The 21,205-nt window shown below is 38.4% G+C and overlaps 1 protein-coding gene across 5 annotated transcripts in view; it reads left to right on the top strand.

Moving 5' to 3' along the window:
• Window positions 1-21,205, top strand: part of NEK6 (NIMA related kinase 6) — a 103,150-nt gene that overhangs the window by 61,485 nt on the left and 20,460 nt on the right. For all 5 annotated transcript variants that reach the window (XM_074973436.1, XM_074973435.1, XM_074973432.1 and 2 more), the window contains 3 exons: window positions 839-949; window positions 7,091-7,199; window positions 10,068-10,175. In XM_074973436.1, coding sequence (XP_074829537.1) covers window positions 839-949; window positions 7,091-7,199; window positions 10,068-10,175 — 328 coding nt within the window. The remainder of the gene's footprint in view (window positions 1-838; window positions 950-7,090; window positions 7,200-10,067; window positions 10,176-21,205) is intronic.

Genomic DNA, 21,205 nt, shown 5'->3' on the forward strand with positions numbered 1-21,205 from the left:
ATACCTGATAAAGGCATTGTTCAAATTGTGTTTTTTAAATTAATCAAGATTTAACCATAAATACAGCTTTAAAAGAAAAAGCTAGAACTAACAAGCAGTATGTAATCTGTATGTTGTAGTCCAGGGGTAGTCAATTATTTTTTGGCAAGGTCCAAATTTCTTGGTCAAGGTCAAGACTCTAGAGAAAATAATAGTTAAAAACCCAATGATGATAAGCCAATAAAAAGATTTTGGGGTCCGTTCAGAAGTGTCTGGTGGTCCAGATTTGGCCTGCGGTCCGCTATTGACTACTCCTGTTGTAGACTTTCCCCGGTCCTTTGTATTTTTTGGTGGCAGGGACAGTGTTTGCTTGTATGTTTGTAAAGCACCTAGCAAGATGGTACACGGATCCTGAATGGGGACTTGAAGTTCTACTATAACAAACATTTTAGTAGTGTGGTGGGGCTTGATATTAATTTTTTTTTTTTAAATTAAGTCCCACTAATAGTAGCTCAGACCAAGTTTCTCCCAAGATCATGATGTTAAACCCTGATTATCTGAACCTGCAACAGAAAAGACCATTTGACTTCAACTATGGAACTAATTGCTCTTTGCAAAAGACTGCTTGGTTTTCTTATTCGTCTGGTACACGTGAGATATAATCTGAATTGTGTTTCCCCACACATCCTTGTTTGTATAAGGACACGCAGCAAATGCCATAGCCTTGTCTTTTGTTAAGGACGCTGCTGTGGAACAGTTACAGGAATGAACACTGATGGGCAGTCCGCTTTGGGTCACTATTACTGAAGCACCTTTCGTGTACTGTACGTTCACTTTGCGCGCTCTCTCCTCTCTGCAGCAACTGAACCACCCCAATATCATTAAGTATTTGGATTCTTTTATCGAAGACAATGAACTGAACATTGTCCTGGAACTGGCAGATGCAGGTGATCTCTCTCAGATGATTAAGGTAAGGACACAATTCTTGAGGCAAAATAGGGGTGTCACATCTATTCGGGAAGTTCAGGGGACCAATACAAGCAGATCTATACTAGAAACTTTGGGGCCCGATTCCCCTCTTGCTTGCTTGCATGCAGGAGGTCCTTTCAATGAAGATTTCAACAAGCTCTTAAACCAGAACTGTTTCCTAATTGAAAACAAAAACAAACCGAAGAATAAACCCTACAAAGTGACATAATACAAGGAAATATAGAAAAACGTTTTTAAAAAATGCGTTGTGAATGAGTGGTGTTGGAATGGATGTTCACTAGAATTTTAGAGAATAAGTAAAAGTGATTTCCAGTTCTGATTAAAAAATGTGAGGAACCATTTTAAGCCTGAAAATCTTATGGAAACTTGTAACGTGGTTTGTTCATTTGATAATTCCTCAAATAAGTAAAATGAAAATGCGACAAAAAGGAAAGGGGGAATGGGATCTGGACAGTTCTCATGCTTTTTTGTTTTTTAAATTAGGAGCATGAGGACTGATGATGTTTGTAATTTTTATTTTAGATAATGTAACTTCAGAGATTTATTATGGAGAACAGACACGCACGCAAGCAAGCAAGCAAACAAGCAAGTCAGGATACACGTCCTTCCAGTCTGCAGTATTACTAGAGCCTTCCTTCCCTCTATTTTGTGTAACTTGTGAGCATGGGAGATAGTGCTTTCTCTGAGTCTAGCCCATGTCTTCAGAATTTACTCTTGGAACACACCAGAATTATCACCAGCCTTTACTGGCTGTGGAACAAAATGCAAAGTTAGCATATTTGGTGTAGCCTTGCTTCTCTCTCTACCTTTGTGTACATACAAAAAGAAAGGGGAGGGGGAGAGGTGAACCTGGTGTGTTTGGCAAGGGGGAAAAAAAGATTTTTAAGAGGGGAAATTCCTTTTGGGATTAGACACATTTCCCTAAAGTCTTCCTATTTGGAAGTTTTATACAGAGTACCATGACCCCACCCAATTTTTCACAGGAATCTAACATATTAGTTCATCAGCCATTTACTATGTTTACACCATTATTGTCTTGGGCTTTTAATTAGAGCATGGAATATGAAAACTGGTTAAGAATATATAGATTATTTTAGTGTGTCTGAAGTTTGCCCTGCACTTACTGTCACCCCTTGTGATCTTTCTGATAGACATCTTTCTTCTGAAAATGTTTATAACCTTTGGCTTCTTCTGACTGATAGAATCTCCCAGCATGTCTCATCCTGCATTTCTCCTCCTCTCCCCATCTGTATTTTATTGTATTGGTGCCCTACTGGGGAAGGCACAAGTATGTTTTGAACTTGCAAGAATTTCATTAGACTACGAATCTTACTCCTCCATTAGTGCTGGTTTGCTCTTTTCTGCATTCTTGTTATAGTTTATTCTAGTCCCATGAACTTGAATATTCTTAAGGTTTCTTTTTTCACCTCTCTCAAATCAGCTCTCTCTTTAACTGTCTGTCTCTGCTTTTTTTGTGTTCTTTTCTTCAGTGTGTTGAGCTTTTGCGCCTTTTCCCCTTCCTGAGCTGCCTCTCTCTGATCTTTGTTTCCATAGTTGTTTTATGAAGGAAGGTGGGCTTGCCCTCTCCCCTGGGAATTTAGGAGTCTTGAATGCCCTACCTGAACTGGGGTTCTCTACACTGTAGCCTTGTAGATCTATTTCCTCATCCATTCTAATTCTAAGCAACATCAGCATGGACCTGAAGTCTGCCCTAGGACATGCAAGCCTTGCAAAACTTGCTTAAAAATTTACTAGCCCATTCACAAAACCTACCTTTCACCATGAGGATAGATAATGAAAAAAGAACAAATGTTTTGTCAAAAAAAGTATTCACTTATAGCAAGTGGGTATGTATAATTTTGCAAGGCTGGTTTATCCAGTCTGTGACTGATAGGCACGTTTAATTATTGTAGGGTAACTAGCCAGGTAGCCTGTCTGCTACATTGAAGACATTTCAAAAAGTATATTGACTTTTCTTCACAACAGGGATTTAGGATTGAGAAAATTTTTAAGTGCTGTCTCTGATGTTGCTCTTAGGAATACTTGTATTGTTGGAACCAGCTTTAGTTAAGCTGTTATCACCTGCTTTTGTATTTTCTTTGACATGTTAATCTTTAGACGTACATCCCCTGTGAGAACAGATGTGGTATATCATGTTTGTTAGCACTCTTAACCTTCTCTCCATATTTTACCTGTTTTTGCCATCATTATTCTGTAATTATCATAAATGAACATTTCGGAGAGTTCACCACCTCCTCGTTGTCACAGCTAAAATACCTGATTAACAGATTTGTTTTCTCTGTCAGCTCAGCTACAAGGCACCAGGCCAAAGGCTGTCAAACAAGTTAGCCATTTAGCCCATAGTTAGTGGCTAAATTTACAGTGTCATCCATTCTCCATTTCAGAGAAGGAATTTGCTTCATCAGGGGGAGTGGGAGCTGGAAATAGACCTATGGTAGAGAGTTTTGGGAGGACTGCCTAAAGTTTTCAGCCATTGCTTTTATCCACAAACAGTTAATGCTGTTAACATCCATAAACCTGAATTCGCTGATGGTGACTCAAAAAAGTATATGTGGATGGTAATGCTAGTGTATCTCTAATGCTGAAGACGGCTTCATGCAATGACCTGTGCTCAGGGAGATATTACTTCCTGAATATGCTAACCTACAGAGAGCAGGGAGGAAGTCAGGCCCTTGAGGGGAGCTCATGATTATTGTTTCATCTTGCATATACTTTTAACATTGCCATTGTTGCTGTTTACTGCATGTTGCTCCTTCTCCCAAGAGACCCCAGAAAACATCAAGGTTTATCAGAAAGAAAAGGAGTACTTGTGGCACCTTAGAGACTAACCAATTTATTTGAGCATAAGCTTTCGTGAACTACAGCTCACTTCATCGGATGCATTCAGTGGAAAATACAGTGAGGAGATTTATATACACACAGAACATGAAAAAATGGGTGTTATCATACACACTGTAAGGAGAGTGATCACTTAAGATGAGCTATTACCAGTGGGGGGGGAAGGGAGGGGGAAGGAAGGTTAGCAAGGGGGGGACGACCTTTTGTAGTGATAATCAAGGTGGCCCATCTTGATTATCACTACAAAAGGTTTTCTTCCCTCCCCCCCTCTCCTGCTGGTAATAGCTCATCTTAAGTGATCACTCTCCTTACAGTATGTATGATAACACCCATTTTTTCATGTTCTCTGTGTATATAAATCTCCCCACTGTATTTTCCACTGAATGCATTCGATGAAGTGAGCTGTAGCTCATGAAAGATTATGCTCAAATAAATGGGTTAGTCTCTAAGGTGCCACAAGTCCTCCTTTTCTTTTTGCGAATACAGACTAACACGGCTGCTCCTCTGAAACCTGTCATGCTGCTGTGTAAATCTTTGAGTAGAGTTTGCTTAGCTGAAAAAAGTAGTGCTTACACAATTTTAAAGTATTCCTGTATCTGATGAAGAAATTTCAGATTTTTGTCATGTCTAGGTTCTGGCTTAAATGAACTTTTCACAAATGTGATAAACACAAATGTACCATTCAGGATTGATAATTTCAGCTTTTCATATTTTTTACTTCCAGTTGGGTGTCTTTCTCTAAAAATTAATTTTGGTGATTCTAAGGGCAGGTCTACCCTCGAAGCGCTACATCAGCACAGGTGCCCCAGTGCAGCTGCACCGCTGTACTGTGTCTGGTGAAGACACACTGTGCTGACAGGAGACGCTTCGGTCGCTTTGACTTGCGTTGCTCAAAGGGGAGTCTTTTTCACACCTTTGGGTGACGTAAGTTACATCAATTTAAGCAGTAATGCAGAGCTGCCCTTAGTTTGATAACTTGGACAAGACTGTGATGCTGTAACTAGTAAATACTTTATGGACTTGCCTGTTTCCCAAAATAATTGTAAAAGGAAAGTGGTATTGATTCCCACCCCCCATCTCCTGCATGATACAAATAGTGTATTTTCATATGTGACAAACCTATAGGTAGAATTTTGATGTATGACAATTAAAATTTTTAAAAAATTAAATACAAACAAGGATGAAAAATGGAAGAGTCTATTTGCATGATAGTGTAGGTGGCATTAGGATCGTCATGATTACCAGCCTGCACCATCGTAGACTAGCTGAAGAACTCTGGTTGTCTCTTTCATGGGATAGCAAACACCACTCAAGAGCAAAAAGCTAGAACCAGCTCTGCTTAGTGATCTTGTTGAGAAATTCCTCAGGCCAGAATATTCTACTGAACCAGGTCCCCGTACTGAAACAAAAGGACCTGAATTTTGTAGTGCTTAAATAGAATCCAAATATTAATGGATAAAGTTGTTTGATCCCCCTTCCTCTCTCTCCCCCCACCCCCCTCTGTTTAGACGTATGTTAGTCTTGTGCTTCAGGGAGGCGGTAGGAACAGCAATAACAACACTCTGAAGGTGTGAGAGTGATAAAAACAGGGACTGTCTTTGTCATGTCCCTGTCGCCTGCATTATTTATGAGCTGTTATAAAGCTGATGTAACAGAGTGTTGCTGTATAACCCACTGGAGAATTTTGGCTTTCTGGTAAATGTCAGGCAAATCTTATTGGACATGACATTTAGAAAATTACCACTTGTGGTCTAACATATCTTCACTTAAATACTTTAATGAGAATTAAGCTAATATTATGGTGTAAATAATACTTTATCCATCATCCTCTGCAGTTCTGCTGCACTCCACTCTTAGGTTTTGATTTCAAACTGCTGCAAGCTGTCAGGTTTGCCTTTTGGCGAATTGCACAGTTGCACCCTTTCGCAGTTGATCTGCAAGATAAATTTTTGCAATTATTTGATTCAGATAACTTTCATATAAAATGCTGAATGTCACAATGGGCACCAGCTGTCTGTATCAGGAGGGACAAATACAAGATGGGCATCTTTCAACCAATCTAGCACCTTTATTCCTCCTCCTCAGAATTTTCACTAAAAATCTTAATTGTATGGTATAAAACAAATATAATGGTAGAGTATCATAAGGGTGCACAACACCTTATCCAAAAAATCACAGGTGCCTGTCCAGAGGAGATCACTATATTCTAAATTGTACCTTACATGGCAAAGGATGACAGTAATAAACATTAAACAACTAAGGTTTATATGCATCTTATTGGTTCTGTGTATATAAATATATACACAAAGAATTGGTTTAGCGTCTGGAGTGAGGGTCACTAAAGAGAGTCAAGTGCTGGCCAGCAATGGAAAGGTAACTGAAAGAAGTGAGTTTTGAGAAGAGATTTAGAGGGTGAGGTGCATGGTTAGAGAAGCTATTCCAGCAGTGTCTGCCCTGGATTATACTGGCGATAACTCAGTGCCTGGCTTTATTTACATCTTGGGGAATAGCACGTAAAACTACTCCAGATAAGTATAGACAGTTTATGGCTGTGATATGTGGTGGTGATCATGATTATGATTAATTTATGTGTGTTCTGACAATGCTCAGAGGCCCAAAGGATTGGGACTCCATTGTACTATGTGCTATACAAAACTGTGATAGGGCAGTCTTTGTCCCGAAGAGCTTACAGTCTCAATTTTTGCTTCCTCTGTAGTCTGTTTTTATTTTTGGGACAGTTTGGCTTTCCCAAGGGTTATGGCTGTGTGAACTCTTAGGGATATATTATTACATCGAAATTGGGGATACCCAGTTGATTCCATGGTAGTTTTGGGAGGCTGGGGGAAGAAAATGGAGACATTGATTTTCTTTGTTAATAGACTGTACATTAATGATGAACATCTACAAGATGTTGGTTTTTAAAAAAAAATCCTTTGTTACTTAAGGCAAAATACTCCAGACATTTGTTGTTTTGAGGCATTAAATATGTTTTGCAAGGTAATTAAGGAGATTAATGCTAATTATAATTGGTGTCCATTCAAAAATGTCAAACCTATTTAAGCATATTTTTCATAATGGTTGTTAATTAGTGAATTGCATTGAAGTTTACATACACAGAGAAGGAGTTAAATGCTAATCAGAAGATGAGCCATGCTGCCGTTGATCTGGTGGACATGAGCAGTTGACAGTTGACTAACATGAGTCCAGCAGTGAGACAGATATGTTGCTTCTTCACTGATCTTTTATTTATTTCCTTCCACAGTATTTTAAAAAGCAGAAACGGTTAATCCCGGAAAGGACGGTGTGGAAATATTTTGTGCAGTTATGCAGTGCAGTCGAACACATGCACTCCCGCAGGGTGATGCACAGAGGTAACATTAATTCAGTCTCTTTTCACTGAATAATAATATAATGTTCCAATTAGTAAGCGCCCACATTCAAAAACAATTATGCTGATGTTCAGCCAATGCATGTTTAGAGATGGATTTCTCCTTGTCTTTTGCCTCATTGTTAGAGGATTCAGTCCGAAGTGAGTATAGTATTATGAAGATGAGCTGCTTTCTATTCCATACACTGATATTAACTAGAAGTGTCAAACCTGCCATTACAAACGTGTCAGAAGTAAAATGCTGAGACTAGTGGATGCAGCGAACGCTAAGAAATAGTCTTAATTATATTTAGTTCGACCGTAGAGAGAGTTTAGAGGAGTTTTTCTGTCTCATATGCGGATTTGGGAATATTAATATAAATATGTTCCAGACTTTTTTTTATCCCATTCTCAATGTTCATTAATTATTTTTCTAGCTCTTGTCTTAGAACTTTTCATCACTTTGGGCTCTATCCAAAAATTACTTTCCCCCTTATAGTACAAATGAAATGTTTTGTGAAGGAGTTGACCCAGGAAGTGCAAATGCACCACAAAGGAGCAAATACCAATCTCTGCTGCTCATTAATTCCGTTCCCTTTACAAGTGGCGAGTGCCTCACTCAATTCGCCAGCAAAGAGAGAACTAGAATTCCGCTCCTATGTAGTCGCCTCTTGCAGCCTTCCAGGTATGCCTGATTTAGACTACAATAAATGATAGTAGTCTGTCATATATACAGTCTACTATAATTCAGGGGGAAAGAGGATTCACTAGTGCATACCATGACTTGGGGTTTAGCTTGGGGAAACTGAGCTTCACTTACTTTGACTGTCTTATAAGCTGACAAAATATTTTGTATAAAGCCCCCTGTGGTGTCCTCTTGGGCAGGATGTGTTGGGCAGACTGAGAGCTCTGCTTTGTGAGTGAGATGCATACTCTGCTGGGAGGGCTAGCTACATTATCGTCCAAGTTTTTAGTTGCTTTTCTGAAGAGAGCCTCTCCCTCTTCCCCCATTGACTCATTTTCATTGCAAAGATGAGGGAAGGGTCTGAGTGAAGCGAAGGCAATTCAGCGCTTTCCTGCGTTGCTTTTACGTTATTAGACTTGTAAAACTAAATTGTGCACTTTTTTTTTGTAAGGGAGATGTGGGGAAGCTGTCTGAGACATCCTTAAAAAAAAAAAAAAAAAAAAAAAAAACTTCCAATCTCCCTACCCTCTCCTTGATTAGAACCTGCTGTTCCAGTTTGGAATGATCTTTGCCTCAAATGTTGGACTTGAACAGTCACTCGTCAGACATTTCTGATTAAAAATGCATTGTGCTAATGCACTGTTGGCTTATAATTTCTTTGAGTTTCCCCAAAATAGTTGCCTCATACAAAACTCTACAGGGAGAGTGTTACATCTTGTCCTAGCCCTGGAAGCCATTTCTGATTCAATGTAAGGTATGAGGCATTGCAGGGGGCTTGCGTTATTTTTACTTTATAAGATGTTCGGATGTTGAAGACAACGTGATCCATGTGGTGGAAACATTCTGCGTTCAGATTATGACATTTGTTTCGTTGTATGAGAGTCTTAGCAGGGGTCAATGTGCTAATGCCTGAGCCGAACCCTGTTGGAGTCAATAGAAAGAGCCCCAGGTTGGCTCTGGATCAGTCTCATGTCCGGATCCATATATAGTGATGTATGCAGTGTTTAGAATGGAAAGACCACTCCGTTACTCAAAATTTTTAAATCAAGGTTAGATGTTTTTCTAAAAGATATGCTCTTGTTTACCACAGCTGTTGGACTTGAAGCAGGAATTATATGTATGGAAATCCTATGGCCTGTGTCGTGCAGGAGGCCAGATTAAATTATCATAATGGTTCCTTCTGGCCTTAAAAATCTATTAACCAACATTTAAATAATCAGCCATTTTTAAAAATGAGAAAATTATTAAGTTAGGCTACTGAAGTGGACTCTTGCTTGGCATGTTCCCTGCATGCTTGTAACTGCATGTTCTATTCACAAGCTAGTTCCAACCCATTGCAGTGCATTTCAATGTGAAAGACACACACAAAATTACATTAATGTATCTTACAAACGCATTTGTTACTTACCAGGGGACTGATATTCAGTGAGCAAATTGATAATCAAAGGGAGTGAGTGGCAGAATGAACCATGTACAAGCTCATGCTAATTAGGTGACTTCCCTCTCGAATCCTCAAAATGTACTGAGTGTAATATGGCTCCCCCTTCATTAGGAGGGTCTTCCCTCTATTAAGCAACCAATTTTGTTGGGCCCTTGAGTGGCCATTTCTGACAGAAGTCAGAACTGACAATAAAATCCAACTTCCCTAGGGCCCCCCCCCCCCCCAACTTAACCACAAGACCAGCCTTCCAATAGAACAAACATGTTGCTAACATACAGTTTGCAAATTTGCATCTTAAGCTTGATACAAAAAATATAGAACTTCTATGTAAATCACTGTCCCATTCACAAAATATGGATCAGTTTAGGACATGTAAATCAACCTTTGATATAAGGGGAAAGTCAACCATAATAAATAGTTCTCTGTGTAAATGTGACATTTCCAAAGGGAAGCTGGACTTAAGTATTTCTTTGATTTCCATGAGTGAGAGAGATTACCTCTTTTGTTATGCTGTTTTCTGACAACTTTTCCATTGCTAATATTTCTGCTGCACTGAGAAGTATATTCTGTTTTTTTTTTTATGCAACTTGAAGTCTTGGAAGATTCAGCCTATCAAAGCTGTGCAGAAACATGGTTCTGATTGAGTCTCTCTTCTGTGCAGAAAAGGCTCTAGGCTATGTTTCTATTGCGGTATTACAACAGATAACCTTTTGTGGCTTTGACCTTCTCCTTGTCCCTTGTTGCAGACATAAAACCAGCCAATGTGTTTATAACAGCCACAGGAGTGGTGAAGCTGGGAGATCTTGGATTAGGCCGCTTTTTTAGTTCTAAAACCACTGCAGCACATTCCTTAGGTAAGATGGTATTTCTAGCTATTAAACACACTTACACAATGTATAACTGTGACATTCAAACAAAGTGATATCTGTCCTCTTAATGTGACAAAGGTTGGTTCAGTGGGTACCTCTGACATGTTTTCTGTGATACAAGTTTTAAGTGCTGTTTATATATATATATATATATATATATATATATATATATATATATATATATATATAGTGAGAGAGAGAGAGTTTCTTTATGCAAATTTTAAATAGTTTTTTTAGTTAAAACTCTCCATGACATTTTTTTCTGCAGCATTGTTCACCGTGGTAAGTATAATGGTTTCTAATATGTGACTAGGTTGTCATAGGCATCTTTCTTTATCTAAATAGCACGTCTGAGTGTGTGATGCAGTGTGATGTATTTAGAGGATTAATAAACAATAAGATCCAAGATACCTTCTCCCTTTCCTTAATTTCTTTTTTGTACTGAGATCAACTGTTGCACCACCACCTTCTTTTGGTAATGTTGATCAGCTCACTCCCTCCAAGATGAGATTGCAATTGCTCTCTGAGAATGGGAAGTGTGTAAAAGCACATTTTCATTGAAACCCTTCAATTCACCAGTTCCAAACAAGGATGTTTTCTCAAACAACCACCATAACATCTCAGAGCAACGTAAAGCTCTTAGACCTGAGCTGAGTTTCAGGTGAAGGTGTGTGTTTTCTAAACACTTCCCATGAACCTGCTCAACAGCAGCTTGGTTTAAAGGTGACATGCTTTCATAATAAGCTGGTTAAAAATAGTGCAGTAAGGCTTTGAAGTTTTCTGCTATGCAATTATACGTCTTTCAAAATCATCCACTGTCCTTGTGTGGTGGTTTGTTTCATAATATTCTTAGTGGCATCTGCAGAAGTACTTTTGACCTTTCTGTCTTTAGGAATGACATCACTGTAAGCCTTCATCCCCTGCAATGGGGAGGTAGGGTGTGTGGTATCTAATTTGATACATCTACTGGATAGATTTTAACAGCACTGTGACAATCTAGTGGTCAGGCAATGGTAGAGGAGAGCAAAGTGGAAGACTTCAGTGTGGCAATGGCAGTTCTTTTGTATCTCTTAGGAAATAAATATACATTGTGTCTCCAGGGCTGTCAATCTGGCACCTTTCATCAGCCTAAAATTCATTTTATGAACAAAGTTTGTTTCTTAGGGAGGTTTTCTATAAGCTCCTGATCCCGACACGGGTTGATAACTGCAGTTGGGATATATCCATCCTTATACAGTATACCGCAATAAGATTTGTAGTTTTAGGATACAGTTGCAGTAGTGTCTGTATAATTACTGTTTGTTTCCAGCAGTGCTTACATTGTGCTAGATAGTTACTATATATAAGACAACCTGCTTTCTGCCGCAAAGAGCTTACAGTGCTGAATATTCAAGCTTCTGTAAAGGACACAAAATCAATATTCCACTAATTGCCCAGCAAACTCTTTTGGTTGGGGTTTTTCAGAAACATGAATCTGCAATCTCTCTGACTCAACAACCATTACTCTTATTCCAGTTAGATAATTTATGGAGCAGCACTGGCTTCAGTGAGAGAGGGTTAACTGTCCTTTCTTTCCCGTTTTGGTGATTCATTGCATTTGTAGTCAAAAGGGGAGGGGAGAAGGGATCTTGCTCTGTTATCCTGGCTAAGAAAATAGACTTTTTCAGTTATCTGGCTTGCTTGACAAATAAGAATCTTGATCACGCTCTGGACATACTATATTGAAGGTTTGGCTAAACTGGTCATTGACAGAACTACAGTGTTAATGTTCTCTGGGCAGTAGTTTGAATTGTAGCTAATAGTGGCTAATATCAGCCCTTAATTGGATCTTTTAAAATGGAATTGACCCCTGAAAAGGGGTGGGTGGGTGCGTGATTAGATGAGGACTGTTCAGAATTCCACAGATGCGGCAGAAGAAACTACCATTTTTATTCCTTTTCATACAGGAATAACAATAGTAGGTTTCACTCTCTTGCCATCAGGCTCATTATTTGAAAAACAGGCAAAGCGTTAAAGTGCTTTGAGCTCAGCAGCATGGTCGGTGGAAGGCACAAGATGCAAAGTGCATTATGGTGATTTAGGCTTCTCTTTGTCTTGTCATAAGTTTTCAAGAGAGAACAATGGCCATTGATACCTGGTGGTATCTCCTTCTTCCTAGAGTTAGGTTGTTTTACTTGATAGTACTTAAAACCTCCCACCTCTGTAGCAAACCAGGTTTTGAGGATCCCTTTCCTTTGGAAGTATTTCAGAAACATTTCTAATTACTTGCTTTAACAAGGCATTAAGCATCTGCTACTGTAGCATGAAAACTAAGCCTAAAAGGATCCAAGCTGATCCAGATTTAGGATGAGATGAAATCCACAACACACACCATTTTATTTAACAAAGTGTGTGATGACATAGTGTGTGTGTACTGATGTTTGTATATAGATGTCTGTAATATGTACATGTAGATTATTAGACTGTGTACACACACAATTTGTTTGAGCACTGTCAGTGTTTGGTGTGCTGTACAGATTATAATGGAAGACTCTGCCCCAAGAAGTTTACTGTGAATTAGACTGGCATACACTTACAGCATACAATACACTTGGTGAGTGGAAAGTAAAGGCCCAGTGTAGTGCAGATGTCATTTGTGTTGTTGTGTTATGCACATAGCTGTTCATGTTAATGCATTGAAATAGTAAGTGGGGGAGTTGTATTTAGTACCACTATAGGATTTCACTGCATTTTTTTTACTTCTCTGATTTCTTCAGAGAGAGATTCTACAGTGATGAGGGCCACAGTACCTGTGCAGATAGAACTTCTATACAGGATATTTTTTTTACCCTCACAGTGAGAGGGAATTGGAAATTTAGAGCATAATTAATTGTTGTACATTATTAATGCAATACCTTCCGCACTAAAATGTAAATTGTTGCATGGATGCCATGTGACTGTTAATATACAAGTATCCGATAAGTGCTTTATCTCATCCAGTACTTATTTCTAACACCGAAACTTCATATCAATTGTGGAAAATTAATTTACTATGTTGTTACAAAGATATTAGAGTGATGAAAACAAATAGAAATGGATATAAAATTAGCAAAGCAAACTATAATTACTTGTTATAAAAGTATCAGAGGGGTAGCCGTGTTAGTCTGGATCTGTAAAAGCGGCAAAGAGTCCTGTGGCACCTTACAGACTAACAGACGTATTGGAGCATAAGCTATCATGGGTGAATACCCACTTCGTTGGATACATCCGACGAGGTGGCTATTCACCCATGATAGCTTATGCTCCAATACGTCTGTTAGTCTATAAGGTGCCACAGGACTCTTTGCTGCTGTTATAAAAGGCAGCCCTGCTAAAAATCAGACAGTAAGAGATGCAGTAGGAATTTTCAAAAACCTATGACAAATGTACACTTCTTCTCATTACCCAACAAACATCCTTAAATATCACTGTAATCACACACTTCTGTTTATTCCCCTATTTCCCCAATTCGAGTGGTGTGATTCCAACATTTTCAAACAGTTCCTATGTTTGAATAATACACCTTTCTAGTGTATGCAAGATGATAAACAGCATGAATGGTTTTTTCCTTTATATTAAGGGACTGTATATAAAATTTGATATTTCATGTAAACTTTGTTACTGTGCATTATTTATAAAGCTCTAGATGACTGTATGGTTTGCATCATACCGATACAAGATTTTAGTTTTTGAGAGCATAAAGCGTTTACTATTCCAAAGCATTGTTTATCTTTTTAACTCTGTCACCTCTTTTTAAGTAAAAGGTGTGATCACCTCAGAGAGGTTGCTTCTTTTCTTTTCCTAGTTAATTATATCTATATATTGTATTAACATGTTCAAAAATACTGAAGTCTTATCTCACTAAAGAGCAAGTGCCTCTATTTAAGTTCTTTACCTTTAGTTCCCAAGGTCAGTTTTGGACTACACAAGGTGTTTATTTCACTCTGTATTTCTCACATTCAGCAGAAGAGTCTAGCTTAAATTGCCACTACCTGCACTGAATCGACATTTATTTGGTAATTGTGTCACGTGCACCAGTGAGGTTTTTAAGCATACAGAAAAACAGAGAAGACGTATGAACCTTTGTGGTTATAAAAAGATGTAATAGCAAGTGAGGTACTTTTAAAATGTACGTACTCAAAATATTAGGACAGTTTTATTTTACTGTCAGATTTCAGTCTAGAAAGTATTTATAAAAAGAGAAAAAAAATCCCCATCAGAGTAAGTTAAAATCACATCATCAGGAATGGGCAAAAATATGATCATGTCCAATAATTTGATTTTATCTAGTTTGACTGCTGTGCTTATTATATTAATAAGAATAAATTGGGGCTTGGAAACTGGCCGAACATGTAAACCAGGCTTGTGACCTTTATCAGAGCTCGTCTTTCTTAATTGAGAAAGGGCATGTAGTAAGAGTTGAAGCTCCTCTCTGTGGATCCTGCCCTTCCTCCAAAGAATTAGCATCCTGAAAGCAAAATGAATACCAATGTGAAAAGGTAAAGGAATCTAGGTTTCCAAGGGGGAAAAGAGCTGTTTAGAGTGATGCTTGTTTCCAAATAAAAAGTACATTCTTGCGTCCAAAAGATATTTTGTTTGGAGAAAAATAATAATTGGAGTAATAGCAGGTTTTACGTAATTGGCTAGATTTGTAGTTTTGTAGCAGCAAGAAACAGAGTCTGGTTTAGAAAGGTTTTTTTCATTTGAAAATTTACATTTTAGTAAGTGCGGATGATATTTCATACATATTTTATATTTAAGATAGCTAGATATAGATAGATATGATCTTATACAGGCCTAGTCTGTGGTATCTGATACTTCCTGTAGCTATGTTGCCCTAGCAACCACCCTGAACCATAATTTCTAAGGCTGCTGACCCATGAATTGAACACAGGGCTTATGCAAATATATTCATCTAATTTTTCTTTCTTTGTATTTCCTAATCTCAGACTGGCATGAAAGGGCATTCGGCAGTACCACAACCCGTCTGACAGGTGTACTATCTGGCTGTGGCAGCACAGCCGCCTCAGTGTCAGAAATGGAAGCCATAATTAGAGCAAGGAACAGAATGAACGTCAAACGAATTACCAGGCAGCAGATCATATTTGTCAGGAAGGATTGCATACATAACAATTAAGTGACAGTACACGCCGGGGTAATGAAAGAAAAATGAAAGATTTGCCCATACACAGCTCACAAGATACAAGCGAGTGTCTTGCTTGGAGCAACAGCAGGCTGCACGACAAATTATGTGGCCGGATTTTGAGGCTCCTGTTTCACCACCATAGTCTGCATTCATAAAACAAGAGAAAGTGAGGCCCACTTCCTGATAGACAGACCTGCAAAAACAAATGAACAAACAAACAAAAACCTGGATGCATGCTGGTCCCACTTGGCCCTGACTGCAGTAAAACCAGCACCCTGTATTAATAAGGAAGGGAAGTGTGTTGGATGAATGGTAAACCCCACAAATGAAATGGTCAAATCGACTTTTCCTAGATGGTTAGAGGAATAACACATGGGAACTTGTAGGGTACCACATATTCTGCTGCTGCTCTTTTCACTGTAAAGAGATCCCTTGTTCTCGAAGTCTATGTTATTGCAGGGACCACTCTTCATTGCTCAGTGCTTTACCTGAAATCTTCCACATTTTAAAGCAAACCCTTGCAGCTGAATTACTTACTGAGGTGTATTTTATTAGCTGCCATTGCCAGGTAGCAGTGCTGCCCTTCTGTCCTGTCTCCAGTTAAAGAAATTGCTCTCTCCCTCCCTGGATAAATCCCAGGTTTTAGCTGGAAAGGAGAGTGGAGATGCATATCATTAAAACTTCCAGTTATTAAGATTTTTTCCCCAAAACAGAGAAAGTCTTTGGTAAGTGGGATTTTTTTAAAACTTCATTTCTTTGGAGAAAATATTGCTTAACCCTTTTCACGAAAAACAAAAAATGCACATTCCAATTCTTTTGTTTATTGCAGTGCATGCGTAATTGCATTTAAAATCTTTCCTTTTGCTTAGGTATTTCCCTTTTTGTACCGTATGATACCCCCTTGACTCCCCATTTCCCTGCTAGGTACAAGAAGTTATTAAATTTAACCTAATGCCTCCTGTCCAGTAACAAAAGTGAAATCAGATGTAACAATTGGATTTCTGTTGTTTCCCACCCACGGTGCATAGCAGCTTCAGAGTTACAGTGGCTTTCTTCCAGCAAGTAACAGGAATGAGCAGAGTTGCAGTTTTCCCACACTATCTTTTCCATATGCTGCTCTTTAAACTTGTCTTAAAACCCCGTTGTAAAGACCATGTTATACATTTCATCATTCCTTTTCTGAACTTCAGTGAGATGAGCAAAAAGAGGAATAAATCATCAGGGCATGGTATTCTATCATGCTTTGTGTAAAGCTGTTAAATACGTCCCACAGCATAAGTTAGGACAGTTTTAAGAGAAGATTGTAAACAGCAGAACATGGTCAAATATTGACTAAAAATTGAACACTAAATTGATGTAGTTTTGGTTTCTTTTTAAATGTACCAAACATTTACCTGGTACAACAATTAAATAGCTTATAGATAATTTCCATCAATGTTAAAATTGACTGCTTTTTTATTAAATTGATTACCGTATTTTTTTATTAATGAAAATCCTGTCTGGTGGTATAATCAAAAATTGCAGGTTTGCATAAAAATGTTGAAAAAAAATACTTTGACATTTGTTTTGCCAAATAGACTCTCATTTCCTTGTGTCAGAGCAGATTTTCTTTTTGGGGATACCACCATACATGTCAGACCTTCTCAAAACAGAACACACAAATAGCCATTGATCAGACTGAGTGTGGGTTGCTGAATAGGCATTCCTTCTGTGTTATCTGCTCTGCTAGAGGGCAATGAGGGAGTACGCCTTTTGTCTTGAGAAGATCTGGTGCACAAATACACTGGTCCCCATTGTTCTGCTTGCCAAGCCAGTGTGCCATTCCAAGCAGATTCATGGTACATTTAGAACTGCAATGACTAGAAAACAGGCCTCATTGAGAAACAAAGGACAGAGGAAACCTGTGCTTAAAATTTTAATTGCCCATCTTTTCAGTGTTCTGAGAATGTTTGTTTGTTCTTTTGGTATATGCAGTAGATACAGTATTTGTGGGATAAAATGCAAACTTCTAATCAAAGAATTGTTGGTTAATTTATTGTTATGGTTAATAGATATAATCGGAGTACATAATAGATAAAAGGATTTTTGATTATTTGCAGTAGGTGGATTGTTCCTAATGGAATACTGTCTATGTTGTATCACAACTCTTTGTAATCTACTTGTTGCATTAATCTCTCATAATTCCTTTTCTTATTTGCATGTAATCTTCTTGCTGTAGGAATAAGTAGATTTCAATCAAATCTTCCTTTAAGTTATTGGAATGGAACTCATACTTCAGGGCGATACCTGAAGGAATTTAGAGTAAACTTATTTCATGCTTTTGACCCTTCTTTCACCTTTATCTTGCTTGTAAGAATCTGCATAGACTCTGCTATGGAGACAGCATGCTCGTCTCCTGTCAGAAACTCAGCAATCTTGTGGTAGTTCTACAATTAATGAATGAATAAAGCCAGAGCAACATAAAGTGCTATGCCATCTCAATTTGACTTGACTGAGTCTCTCAAACTGTTGTTGGATTTTTCTTTTTCTTGTAACAGGAGAAGCTGCAGTGCATCCAATCTCAACTGACCACTTTCATTATTGTAGACCATGCTTATCCTGGGTGATTGAGGCTAGGAGACAATTGCTGGGTGTTCATAGGTTTCAGAGGGGTAGCTGTGTTAGTCTGCATCAGTAAAAATGAGGAGCTCCTGTGGCACCTTAGAGACTAACAAATTTATTTGGGCATAAGCTTCCGTGGGTTCTAGCCCACGAAAGCTTATGCCCAGATAAATTTGTTAGTCTCTAAGGTGCCACAAGGACTCCTCGTTGTTTTTTTGGATGTTTACAGTTTAAGGTTTCAAGAGATTACAAAGGACTAGGAGTAGGTGAACTGTCTTAAAAATCTTAATAGTAGCTTACAAAAGTAAGAGTTCAGTGCCTTTCAATAGGAAGATTAGGATTCTTTTCAGTAAGTATGCATCAAAGTATGAAAACTTTTTGTTTTGGCATTTAGACCCTCATGTAGCAATCTGATGACTAGACTCCTTCTTAGGATAGCTGTAAATTCTCCTATGTAACAATTTACAGGCTTATTTTAAGAGATGAGGCACTTGAGAGTTGTGAGTACTGATTTCCTCTTTGAATTAGGGCCTTTGATTTTACTTGTACGAAATAGATATTATGCTTGAACCATATTAAAAAGTGATTTTCTAACTCTGTAGTTATGACGCTTCAATATGCGTCTTGCATATCAATGGCAAGACAACAATCCTCAACATTTTAAATTATTTATTTGAAACATTTCTTAAACTAAGTTAGACCTGTGTGGCATCTGAGTTTTCTGAGGCCTGGTCTTCGCCTTTTCAGATGTAATGAGCACGTCTCAAAAACTACTGGTATTTCAAAACATTGCAAAGTATGTTTAGAGAGAAGTGGGAACATCTCTGGAATGAAGGAATGCTTTAATCAGTTTTACCCTGTGGAGGCCCATGTTGTGTTCCGATATTTCTTGGTTTGAAACTGGGAATACTCTAAAGACACAATAAAGGTCAGAATTTGTTAGGTGGTTCTTTCATATTCAGAACTCTGTTCACTGCTGGGAGAAAGCAAAGCGATAGATTCAGAAACAGTTCAGTATTTCCTTGTCAAATTGCCTTTCAGTTTATATCACAACCAGTTGTGACTCTGGCATTTGATTGACCAATTTCAAGTAGATACTTTAATTTTCTATATTTTTCAAAACCACATAAACCCTCTAAAATATTTTGAAACTCTCTGTACCCTTTTCAGTCTGACAATCTGCCTGAAGGCAATGGGAGGGCTGCGTGAGAGAACATGGCCACAGGAGAGTGTCGAATACCTTAGTTTTAAGCTAAGAGAAGAATAGAGGGAGAACCCTAACAGTATAAATTAGATTTTGTCCTTGTTTCAGTTTGTGAAGAACCAGGAAACAGTTTCATAGGGAACTCTGATCCCTGAATACATTGTATTTGCACAGGAAAGAACTTTTCGTATGGTGGGTTCTATCAGAGTTAAAACAAACAAAAAACCTCACATTAAAACCAAGAAGCCAGCAGTGATGATTTTAATGATGACAGAAGACGCCCCTCATGCTACCTTAAAGTGCTTTACAAGGATGGGTGAGCATTGTCACCACCATGTTACAGAAGGGGAAACCAAGGCCTAGAAGTGACATACCCATTTGTCCCGAAGTGATTCAGTGGCAGAGTTGGGAAAAGAACCTAAATCTTTTTACTCCTAGTTTGATTCCATAGTCTCACACTCCCAGTTTGACTCAAAGAATATTTGAGAGGGAGGGAATATGAATCTTACATTTACAGTACTGCCTTTGCATATATTTTTGAGATGTGGGAAACAAATGGGCTAGCTGCCCATAATCTACCTGCTGAAGAATCAGCCTCTCCTTCACTTGGATGTTACAAATGACCCAGAGGTGTTCTGGTGTCCTGGGGTGGTTTAGCTGTAGCAAATACAGTACCTATGATAGAAGGAATAAGCATCGGTTTGATATCCCTCAAGTATGGCAGTGTTCAAGAGAAGTGCTTAGATTTTCAGAGGTGGAATGGGAAGATGCTGACTTTAGTCATAAACCTCTCTACTGTTCTGTGACCTTTATAACTTAAGAAGCATTATTCTACCAGGTGGTGATTAATAGTGAATCTGAACAATATTTGGTATTTTCAGCAGGGCAAATGCCAAAGAAAGTTTCTGATTAATAGTCTCCGATTAGACTGTTCTTGTCAAATTGACTAATGTAATGCATTGGTGAGCCCTGGCTGATTAAATTGGAAGTCTTGTGCAGTTTTCTAGAAGATGCTCATTACAGGAGATTCCCACATAATGTTGGACAGGCCATAAAGAGAATTGGGCTTGTCAGTCTTTTATCATGACACTTATTTAAAAATTAACGTATCATTTTTGAAATGCAGAGACCTGCTTGTTCGTATATTTGGTGACAACACTACAGTAATGATAGGTAAATGTGCAAGGTAGAGTTTATAGAATCAGCTCAGGCATGGGCTGCCCCACAAACCTATTTAATATAATGGAGCAGCGTAATGCACAAAAATCAAATAAGGAATATGACGCATTCATCCGTATTATAAACACTGTCATTCTGCCTTGATCGAAGATCGCTTTCAGGCATTATTCAAAATGACAATTTTAAATTGAACAAAGCCTTCCAAACAGACCCATGCTAACATGGAAGGCAAGGCCATAACTTTCAAGCCCACACACTGTTATTTACTGTGAGCTTGTCATGCAGTGACCCAGAACAACCGATTTCAAGAACACTTAAGGCTGTAGGCCACCAGTGGTACCAAAGCATTCTGACACACTGAGACTTATGGGAATAAGAGTATAAATGTTCTCCATGTTTATTCCTACCACTGCATGTTCTGGAATTTACTCAGTTAATTTCAGACAGTAATGGGGTGGCATTCTCGCTGGCTCCTTCCAGTACTTGTAACTTTCTTGGCAGATCTGAGAAGAGGAGAAGCATAGAGAAGGCAGAGGTGGGGAAACATCTTATACATCAGTGTTCAGTGAAGAATTATGAAAACTCTTCACAACGATCTGCAGAGAATGCATAACTTTTGAGTTTCTGCTGCAGTTTCATGTTTTTAAACAGAAAAAATGTGTAAATGATGTGTGTCCAATGCAATTTTTTTTTACAGAAAACAGCAAAGTGTACAGGAATTATGTAAAGTGATCAACTGGCCCGCTCTATGCATTTTACATGCAAATAGAAGGAGATCCATAGGAGGTCTGAGCTCTGTCTGCTTTCACAGTATTCTGTTGTCTCCCGTTATGTCACTGCATGCAGTTCATTAAAAGGTTTAGTAAC

Source organism: Natator depressus, chromosome 16 (assembly GCF_965152275.1).
Source record: "Natator depressus isolate rNatDep1 chromosome 16, rNatDep2.hap1, whole genome shotgun sequence".
Lineage (NCBI taxonomy): Eukaryota > Metazoa > Chordata > Testudines > Cheloniidae > Natator > Natator depressus.